The sequence below is a fragment of the Tachysurus fulvidraco genome, chromosome 2 (genome assembly GCF_022655615.1).
Source record: "Tachysurus fulvidraco isolate hzauxx_2018 chromosome 2, HZAU_PFXX_2.0, whole genome shotgun sequence".
Taxonomy (NCBI): Eukaryota; Metazoa; Chordata; class Actinopteri; order Siluriformes; family Bagridae; genus Tachysurus; species Tachysurus fulvidraco.
The window spans coordinates 28,532,849-28,543,636 of NC_062519.1; the positions used below are offsets into that span (position 1 = coordinate 28,532,849).

Sequence of the window (10,788 nt, forward strand, 5' to 3'; positions counted from 1 at the left end):
AGATTTTCTATGGGGTTAAGGTCAGGCCAATTAAGAACAGGGATCCCATGTCCCTTAAACCAGGTACTGGTAGCTTTGTCACTGTGTGCAGGTGCCAGGTCCTGTTGGAAAATGAAATCCGCATCAGCAGGAAGCATGAAGTGCACAGACAGCGTCAGAAGCGTCTCGCCAAACAGTGCCAAAGCTACCAGTACCTGGTTTAAGGACCATGCCGTTTATTTAGCGCCTAAAAACTAAAGCAGGAGAAATACGTCTTGTCCACTAGAGGAAGACATTTCCACCACTTTGATTATACTTCCTGACGCAATCATCCTGCGCCAGATTCGGTTTACTACCGCGACATAAAATCCCATTATAAACATACAAATGTAACGATTTGAATGCTACAGGCGCGAGTTGCCTTTCCATCGTTTTATATAGACACGTTTGCTAAAAGTCTGGCGCACAAATGTAAATACCTTGGTTTATACTTCTATACTTATGTTGTACTTCTACTTGAAACCTCGGTAACGTTAGCAACCGTGTCCTCCATTTAGACACACGAGCAGCAGCAGCTAGGCTAACGTGCAAGCAAGGTGTGTATCTGAAATCTTTGTGTTTCTTCAGTTGTGCATGCGCGCGGTCAGCCGTGTGATTTAATACGTACATGTCCGGTTATGTGAGTTATACGGCAAAGGGAAGTGAATAGAAACCAGTCGCTGGCTAGTCACTAGCTAAACTGTAAACATTGGTGCACTAACATGGAAGCCTGCGATGTGTTCAGTCCTACATCCAGTTCTGTTAAAGTGTTGCTCAGGGTACAGAGTCGCCTGCTTTGTTTTACTTAACCTGTTTTTAACGCCTTGTCTTTTAACGCTGTAACTAACCGGGACCGCAGACGAACGTGTTGTTGTTCAGTTGTAGCTTTAACAAACATGGAAACAGGAAAAGTTTGCTCACAAGTGAAAGAGCAATTTAACGGTAAACAGTCGAGAGAGAGAGAAAAACACAATGGCCAAGTGACTGAATTTGTAATGAGCTCTTAAACTTTTCCCTGATGTACATTGGCGTGATTGATGGCTTTTTTTTTTTGATGGCTGAACAAGTTCTATTGCTTTAAATCTGCTTAGTAAAAAAAGGTGTGATTAATAATGATTTGTGATTTGTTAGCAAGTCAAAATAAAACTTTATGTACAGATGGTGATGCACATCTGATCCTTTGAGAACCAGTGGATAAAATCTGTCTTTTGCAGTGCAGTTCCGTTTGAACTCCACATTGAAGGAGGCTGATGGTGGAAAGCTGTTAGAGCGGGCAGGCAAAGGCCAGCTGGGAGGCCCTGGAGGAATGGGCAAGGCTGGACATGAGAGTCCAAGTTCATAACAGCTCCGACCAGGCAAAGCCGGCACCAGCCGAGATGTCGGAGAATGGGCGCGCACGGAGGAAACGCGTACCCAAGTTATGCGACTGCTGTGGGCCAAACACCAAACCTCACGCACTGGGTCACGGGCCGGTCACAAAGAAACGCGGCCGTAGGAAGAAAGACGTGGAGAATGAAGTGGAGGTGACGACTGACAACCATTTAAGTTCTGCGTTTGTAGACCTATCGACACCAGACGCCACGGACACCACAACTGTGTGCGACATGCATCAAGTAACACTTCCCGAAGCAGACCCAATGCTGAGCGGGGAAAATATTCCTCCGGGTCTTCACAATGGCACCGTGGCCAGTCCAGAGAACGGTCCAAAAACTAACAGTGAAAGCAATGATTCTGATTTCACTCCATTCAGTGACTCAATAGAGTGCAGTTCTGACACACACAGTACAACTCATGCCAGTTTGGATTCACACTGTGATCCTAAAACACCTCTAGACTGTATGCACAGCAGTCCGACCTCTCACAGGGACTGTACAGAAACATTCGTAGGTTCTGCCGAGAGCAGCGTGACTACGTCAGATCAGCCCACAGACATTGATGCCATGGAAATTGATCATGCTGTGTATGCGGTTTATCTAAACACAAAGGCTTTAAGGGACCACCGTTACTGCAAACGACCACATGTCGACACAGAAGAAGAGGAAGTTAATATCTCACAACCACCTTCAGCCGACATCCAGCAGGAAGATATTGTAGAACTGCTTCATGGTATGGCTTTGCTTATTTGCAGCTCTCCACACGTGGTCTTCTGTCCGTTATTGTTAACGTCCTTAATTTTTTTTTCTCCCCAGAATACCTCGAGCTTTTCTATGGGAAATATGGGAGCTTCATTCCACTGAGTGAGGACGACATTCTTGAGTACCTGAACAAACACTTGAACGCTGACTTTAATGACAGGTAAGTTCATCTCCTTTGTACACAAAAACAAAGGTGTCAAGTGGTGAAATGCTCACTATATTGCATACATTCTCATACAGAAGGAAAATGATAAATAAAGAAGTTCTGAAGTACAAGGCCGGCTTGGCCTGCGCATCAATGCATTTCTTCAAAGTGACCTACAACAAGCACATTTTAGCTCTCGAAGACCTTTCAACACTTGAAGACCAAAACTGGGTCAATGACCAGGTAGATCACTCCCCACAAATCCCATTATACCTCTATACATACTGACGTTAATACACACAGGTTTATCTTGTGTGTGTGTTTTTTTTAAACAGGTCATAAACATGTATGGTGAATTGATCGTGGATTCTACAAACCACAAGGTATAACAAATGCACCGATAAAGCTGAAAGCTTTTTGTATTACATCATTCAATCTCTTGGGACCGTTTTATTCAGCGTTAATGCAAATATCTGCTTTTTTGTAGGTCCATTTCTTCAACAGTTTCTTTTATAAACAGCTTGTAGCAAAAGGCTATGAAGGAGTAAAGAGGTGGACAAAAAAGGTAAATGACCAGTACACAATCTAATTTCCTTAGAAGTTAAACAAAAGAACATTAATGTCAGGGTTGCCAGGTCTGTGATAAAAAAAATAGTCCCATTCCAAAATTTTGAATATGACCAAACCAGTGAAAACCAAACCCTGGGATCATGTACGATATTGCCAGATACACACAGCTGACACTCAGCTTTACGCCTACTGATTCATGCATAGTTTTTACAAACCTGTTACTTCAAAAATCAAAAAAAGGGAAACAAGATTTCAGCATCTTAGTTTGTTGATCTCCTGGAATTTAACACACAATGCTGCAAGAAGGAGGAAAAAAAACATCCACTGAAGGACAGTTCTGTGGGAGGATGAGACCGGTCAAGACGGGTTCGAGCTGAAAGGTAGCTCGATCATTCTTGACTAGAGTGATGCACATAATATAAGGCCACACAGTACATCAAACTTTAAGAACAGAAGAAGACCACATCATGCTTTCATTCTCCTCTGATCAACAAGGTGACTTGATGCAGACAGAACATCAGCCAGATCGCTGCAAAACTTAACACCTGGCAACTCTTTATTCTTGTCATGAATATTCCTTTTCTCTTGTCTGTGTTTGTGATTTTAATTTTATTTTTTTTGCTTGGTCACTTCTAGGTGGATGTGTTTTCTAAAAGATTGCTGCTGATTCCCCTCCACTTGGAGATCCACTGGTCCCTGATTACTGTGGACGTTTCCAAGCAAAGCATAAACTTCTATGATTCCCAAGGAATATTGTTCAAGTTTGCTGTTGAAGTAAGGAGTAACACATGGTCTGGGCTGTTTGGTATTTTACCAAGAAAGCACAAAATCATGTGACGTTAGAGACCCTGTTCTGTAAATGTGGGCCTATACTCACCATATGTAAAGTCTTTTAAAATTTTGAGAAGCAAATTAGCTCTGTTGTTAAGAACAGTTTCCATCAACTACTATTTCTAAACTAAAGTGACGTGACGTACGGCTAAGTATGGTGAGCCATACTCATAATTTATTCTCTGCATTTGACCCATCCAAAGTGCACACACACACACACCGTGAACACACACCCGGAGCAGTGGGCAGCCATTTATGCTGCAGCGCCCGGGGAGCAGTTGTGGGGTTCGGTGCCTTGCTCAAGGGCACCTCAGTCGTGGCTGGCCCGAGACTCGAACCCACAACCTTACGATTACAAGTCAGACTCTCTAACCATTAGGCCACGACTTGCCCACACTGGAACCAATGTTATCTTTCCAGGATCTTGAAAAGGTCATACATGCATTCATATCATTTCGATTGGATTATTGTAATTCTCTTTATATTGGTCTCCCCCATTCCTCTCAAAACCGGCTACAGTTAGTTCAAAATGCAGCTGCCAGGTTACTTTCTGGAAAGAGAAAATATGATCACGTTACTCCAGTGATTGCTTCCCTACATTGGCTCCCAGTTTATTTTAGAATACAGTTTAAAATTCTGTTTTTAAAGTTCTGAAAGGTCAAGCACCCATTTACATTTCTGAAATTATCCACCCTTATTCAGCACCCAGATTTCTAGGGTCCAACAATCAAGCTCCTCTTCAGGTTCCTCGATCGCGGTTGAAATCTAAAGGGGATAGAGCTTTTGTTCTCTGGAACCAGATTCCTCTTAGTATAAAGAATGCGTCTTCTGTTGGGGTTTTTAAAAAAAAAACAGCTAAAAACCCATCTGTACCGTCAGGCTTTTCCTGTTGAGTGTTAATTTGTATTTCTTTTTTAACTTTCATATAGTTTACCTGTTTTACTGTGTACGTTTTTTTTATGACTGTTTTGATTGTATGTTATTTCTCTGTACAGCACTTTGGTCAGCTAGAGCTGAAATGAAATGTGCTTTAGAAATAAACTTACTTACTGACTTACAATGTTAAATAACAGCACATCTTTAATCCATTATCTATCATTAGTTTGCTTAGATCAATATAAAACTGTAATATTAATTTACAGCAGTACTATTGAACTAAAAGCACTAACATTTGATTGCCAGATTGACTAAATTTAAACATCTCTTCCTCACCAGAACATTTTGAAATACATCCTAGCAGAGGCAAAAGAAAAGAAGCACGCCGCTCTACAAAAAGGCTGGAAGATGACGGTCAACAAGGTTTGTGTCTGTGGTCACTTGGTCTTGTTGTGGGGGACACAGTAGGTTAGTGGTTAGCACATTTGCCTTGTTGCTCCGGGAGTTGGGGTGCAATTCCTGCCTCCGCCCTGCGTGTGTGTGGTTTTTCTGCTCTCTTTCCTTCCTCAGTAAGACACGTATTGTAGGTTGATTGGCGTCTCTAAATTGTCTGTGGTGTTTGAATGGAGGTGTGTGTGATTGTGCCCTGTCAGAGAGATGGTTTGTATCCTGCATAAGTAGCAGCTGTGTCTTCTCGACACATCCTTGAAGACGAGTTGATTAGTGATGTGTGGGTCGTCTCATAACCCGCGGGTCGGGTTGGTAAAGAAATTGTCACTTTGCAGCTGGGCAGGCTGGGGCGGGCCAATAATTTCATAAAAGCAGGACAGGGTTGGGAAAAAAAAACAACCCGCGCATCACTAAAGATGATCCATTCCTGTTAACTGGGCTAAAGAAGGTAGAATCCAGAAGTTAAACAGAATTTGTCAAATATATGACATTCGGACGTGTATAGTGAGCTCCAGTCATCTGCTTTTTACTGTCATGACACATTTTTTTTTAATTGTTTTCCTTTTTTCCCCTCAGGGTATTCCACAACAGAAGAACGATAACGACTGTGGTGTTTTTGTTCTGGAGGTAAGATGTATGTTTACACTCCGAGGTGCCAGCATGCCTGTTTTTATTGTAGCACCAAGGACATTCCAGATATCTGAAAACCGTCCTTTTGCCTTTTCTAAGCAGTAATCAGGCCAAATCAGATTTCTAGCAGCTGGGAAGTGAAGGTGAAGATTTCCCTTTTGTTTCTTGTAGGGCTATTTTCACATTGTGCTAGCTTGAGGTTAGTACGAGTCCACAAGTCTTTGTTCTTACGAGCTGCTAGAAACCATGAAAACAGGACCGGTGTCAATATGGTTGACTCAAAAGAGAGGATTTGCCTATAATTAAGCAAAGTACCGGTCATACTGAGCTGTTGTCTTCCGTCCTGCACATTTGGGGGAAAAAAACAAACATAAAAACGTACACTAACGTTTTTTCCTCCTCTCTGGAGATTGGCATATCAGTTATCCTTCTGTCCATATTAGTACTTTAGACAAAACACAATGTTTTCCCAATGAACGTACTTCCTGTGTTGTTTTCTTTTCTCTTCTGCAGTACTGCAAGTGTCTGGCGTTTAAAGAACCATTGCAGTTCACACAAGAGGACATGCCTAAAGTTCGCAAAAGAATATACAAGGAACTCTGTGACTGCAAGCTCACTGACCTACAAAAACAGCTCTAGGTTTAATGTCGTTCACTCGTGTGCTGATCAGTGGATTTTACTTTACTTTTCTGTTGTTGTTGGTCACAGTGGAAGATGACCTGCACCTCACGGTCATAAGTCTGGAGAGAATTCATCATGTTGTACTGGTCAAGAAACTGACTGCAGATGCCAAAATGTCAGGTTTAAATCATCCGTAGATGACGTTAACTGACAACTGTCGGCTATCGCGAGGCTACTTTTAAGAATCATGCATGGCAACTTCAGAAAGCAAAACCAAGCCCTTTTGTACATTTCTTTGTCCCTAAGCCTTTGTAGCTTATTTCAATCTATGTGGTTCTACCAGGTTGGTTTTTCATGAATATGCGGTGTGTTCTACGCAGCATGTAACGTGAAGGATCAGCATTTTCTATTCTTGACTGGATTCTAAGTCAAGCTTTTAAATGAATGCACTGTTCATATGAAGAAACTTTTTTTTTTAATTTTATTTCTCCCCACATGTAAAAAATACTTTTTAATAATCTCAGACTGACCATGCTTTCCTAAATGGGCCATATTCTTTTCATCTTTCATACTCTGTTAGAAGCACTCTAGACACTTTCTTTAACGCTTTAATATATTTTTTTCAAGCGCAACGTCATCTGACAGTTCCCGTAGCATGTAGCTGTAAGTTCTGTTTGTGACTTCCATAAAGTGTTTTTACATTCACTGTGTAAACATGAATGCGCCCGACTGGGTCGAGTTGTGGTTTGACTACTGAGCAGGTTCAAATCACGTATGTTCTACATCCTGACAGAACTGCTTGTATTCATGAAGGCTGGTGTATACTCACAGTACAGTGACTGAAACTACATTAACGATAGCCTTATGATTAAAAGAACTCGAAGCTTTACTGTGTACAGAGCTGGCACAGTATGATTCCGATGTATTTCCACCTCAGTTCTTGTCCGTTTGACAGCCAGAATGACCAACCTTCAGAAGTAAAATATGGTTAGACATCAAATTGTGGGATACTGTATTTTTAGTTACTTGAAAGTGTAACTACAAAATTTGACCTCAGTGAAATGCTCTGTTTCTTTCTGTTTGACTACTATTTGTCATTATTTAAACAACCATATAAAACGATTATTGTTAACATTCTACGAGTCCTAACTCTTATTTCAGTTATGTGCAGGATGAGAATTCCAGTCAACGTGACATTCCGGAATTTCAACCTGAACAAAATGTAATCAATCTTTAGTGAGATTATCCTGGGAATACTTGCTTTTGGGAAATGTGCCAAACACCCATAAGTTATTAATCAGATGGTTTAACACTATAAAAAAGATTCTGCAATAATGCAGAACTTCCTAAATGATAGAATCATCCACAGACAATAAAGAAAAGGTAAAAGTCCTTATTGTTTATTAGAAAAATGAGAGGCAAACCCAACATAACACATCAGCTGTTTTCACCAAACTTGTAGAGATGGTCATTTCCTCTGTGCAACCAACTGATTAGCTTGTAGCTTGTATGTACATCAACATAAAAAACAAATCCTGCTTCGTTTTCAAAACGTCCCTGTAAATTAGGAATGACTAAAATTTTTGATGTCCATCTGAGCCCCTTTGTATCTGAATTAATTTGCCGTATCCTCCTCGTGCAGGGTCGTAATCCTGTCTATATTCATCTCGCACCTGAAGAGACAAGAAACATAGCTGAAAGCACTGCGAAAAACTAATCCTTAAAGCAAAAAATAATACGCAACATACAAATAGAAAAAAAGTCAAATATACACTTGTTTCCATCTGGAACACCTGCTTATTTATGCAGTTATCTAATCCACCATGTTGCTGCAGCCCAAAATCACAGATACAATACCAAGCGCTTTAGGGTGTAAACTAATTTTAACTGTAGACGGTTGTTGGGAAATTTTTAGAGTTTATACAGGAAAGGTGTGTGTTTGGGGGGAATAAGCACCCAGTGAGCAGCAGGACTGAAGGAAGAACTGCCATGTTGATAAGAGCGATCTGATGAGAACAGCCAGACTGGACGTTTCAGGCTGACCAGAAAGCTACACTAATTCAAATGAACACATTTAACAGCATCTCAGAACAGAGTGAATGCTGAGGTGGAAGAGCTTCAACAGCAGAAGACTACATCAAGCTCTAATTCCATCAGCTGCGAATAAGAATCTGAAACTGTAATCAGCACGAATTCACAGGATAAGTGTCTGGCCTTTTATTTACACTCCTGATCTGTCTAGGTTTGGTTCCACTGAGGCTCTTAACCTAAATCTTCATGATTTGATTATACATCGTGTATTTGCCATTATGATTGCAATCGTTCTTCATGTGCAGGATTACAGGCACTTCTAATAAAGTGATCAGCGAGTGTGCATTCATCGTATTCTTACCTGACCACCTGATTTACCGCGACCGTACTGCCGGCCCTCTTTAAAACCGGCATCCCAGTCTGTTCTAATGATTCGATCGTCCAGTCTGGTTCCATTAATAAATCTCATCGCGTGCTCTGCGTCAGCTCGCGTGTAGTACCTTATAGGTGTGTTGAGGATTTTAAAGAGTTCAGCTTTATCATATTTTATACCCAGACAGAACTTAACGCATGATGAACAAGAAACCAAATATTAAAAAAGAGAATAAAGTCTAGCAAGTCTACCAGTCTAGCAAAGTAATAAGCCATTAAATCTTAAATGCTGATCTAAATAGTCCATAACTCACAAGCATTCCTGCAGTCATGATTAATAATTGAAATACATGTACCTTTTTAAAAAAAAATGATTCAGGTAAAATAATATTTGGTCATTTCTATGCCATTAACTTGGACTTTGAAATAGTGGATCAAGCTTTTCCCCTTTATGAAGCCCTAACTTGGTTGTGATAAAATGTTATTGACAAAAGCTTAAGGCTATATAAAACACAAGTGCTGAGAAATGCATTATATCATGAGGTGTCAGACAGTACAACATGAAGTAGCTCTGCTCAACCTTTTATACCAGCTCAGATCAGGACTAAGAGCTGATCTATTTCCAAAATAGTTTGACATATCTAGAGACACCATTTGCTAGAACAGTCCTGTTTGATGCCGAAAGGATACTCCACAAAACAAAACCCACAAGCGGTCTTCTTGACCTTGTCAAGGCCGATGATTATTCTTTTCACATCGCCACTTTTGGAGAAAAGTTCATACACCTGCTCCTCTGTTGTGTAGAAAGAAAGGTTCCCGACATAAAGAGTACAGCTTTGCTTCAACAGCTTTTCTTGCTCATGCCGATTACCCTGGAAGAAATGGATGTCAAAAATGAAATGTATACAAGAAAACAGTTAAGGTTTCATGTACATAGATTTAACGAAAGGGTTAGTGCTAGATGGTTCACAAATCTCAAAAGCAATATCTGAGAACTGATGACCCACAATGAACTAAAACAATGTTCTACACACCAATTTGCTAAAAAAAAAAAATCATAAGTGTGTGTTAAATCCAAACTGAATGTATGAATAAAGATTCACAAGCATCACAAAATTGGTCATCTATTTCAGACTGTGTGTTACCAAATCTTTCCTTTAGATTTAGCGACTTCATTTCAAAACATTTCAAGACTATTTGAGCAGATATTAAGGACATTATGTAGTTTGTGGGGATCTTTTTTCCCCCTTCGTTTTCCTCCTTCATGCAACAGAAATTTGATATGTAGATGATTGTGACATTTAAACAAGAGTGCATCAACAATTGGCCAACTTCTCAGATGTTCAATTATTTATTGGCTTAAGGGTTTGTAACACTGATTGCGGTGTTGGCGCTTTAAAATCCCAGGATAGAAATATCACGATAATATTCAGGATCTCTGTGTGACAAAGACACAAAATATCGCGATACAACGCGGGATCCTACAGAATTTCTTGCTCAGACAGCAGATTGTTGCATTTCTTTATTTCTGATCATTAAAAAGCACAAAACCACTGAAGACACTCACACACGAACAATTCGAGCCCAAACTCACAGGAAACAAACAGTTTCTACACGTTTAGCCCAAAACCTGTGGAACTTATTGTAGCTCAACACCGAGATTCTTTACTTTATTGTACAGAAACACGTTACACAAACCTGATACTGCGCCATATAATCACTTTATTTTTTATTTACAACAAACACTGTATATAACGTTAGCTTTAGAATCCAAACTAACTACAACAAGCCGCTATTTCGTGTGGAGATAAAACATTTCTCTGCTTCTTACCTTGAAATGCTGGTCTCTATATTGACTTATATCAACGTATGAGTCGCTAAAAAGGGCGTTTAATTTATAAGACATAGTGAACAAGTGCAGAAAAAAACACAATTCGGACACAAAACAACTAGCTCACGGCTAGCAACTAGCTAACATGGAGCCGACGGAAATGCTCGCCTTTCCCCCTTTTGAGCCGGAAGTGAACTTGTCAGGCGTACACAGGACTTTTATTTTGAACATGCCTACATTCAAACCATATATGATTCAAAAAATATATTTTTCCCCCC

General features: G+C 40.3%; 2 protein-coding genes across 3 annotated transcripts; one reads left to right on the plus strand and one right to left on the minus strand.

The window, feature by feature from the left end:
* The first annotated feature begins 31 nt into the window (after nucleotides 1–31).
* Nucleotides 32–7,410, plus strand: senp5 (SUMO specific peptidase 5). 2 transcript variants are annotated; one of them, XM_027169964.2, is made up of 10 exons: nucleotides 32–575; nucleotides 1,238–2,124; nucleotides 2,208–2,313; nucleotides 2,394–2,541; nucleotides 2,634–2,681; nucleotides 2,786–2,863; nucleotides 3,505–3,642; nucleotides 4,915–4,998; nucleotides 5,602–5,652; nucleotides 6,169–7,410. In XM_027169964.2, exons 2-10 carry the CDS (start codon nucleotides 1,341–1,343, stop codon nucleotides 6,292–6,294), a joined length of 1,563 nt encoding a protein of 520 aa, XP_027025765.1. In that variant the 5' UTR covers nucleotides 32–575; nucleotides 1,238–1,340; the 3' UTR covers nucleotides 6,295–7,410. The 2 variants fall into 2 exon arrangements, with proteins under 2 accessions (XP_027025765.1, XP_027025764.1); XM_027169963.2 differs by having other exon boundaries at nucleotides 277–575; nucleotides 1,233–2,124.
* Nucleotides 7,411–7,654: 244 nt separating this feature from the next.
* ncbp2 (nuclear cap binding protein subunit 2) lies at nucleotides 7,655–10,697 on the minus strand. Its single transcript, XM_027169967.2, has 4 exons — nucleotides 10,511–10,697; nucleotides 9,370–9,551; nucleotides 8,669–8,807; nucleotides 7,655–7,949 (listed from the first exon to the last, which is right to left on the minus strand). Exons 1-4 carry the CDS (start codon nucleotides 10,583–10,585, stop codon nucleotides 7,851–7,853), a joined length of 495 nt encoding a protein of 164 aa, XP_027025768.1. The 5' UTR covers nucleotides 10,586–10,697; the 3' UTR covers nucleotides 7,655–7,850.
* Between the last annotated feature and the right edge of the window lie 91 nt (nucleotides 10,698–10,788).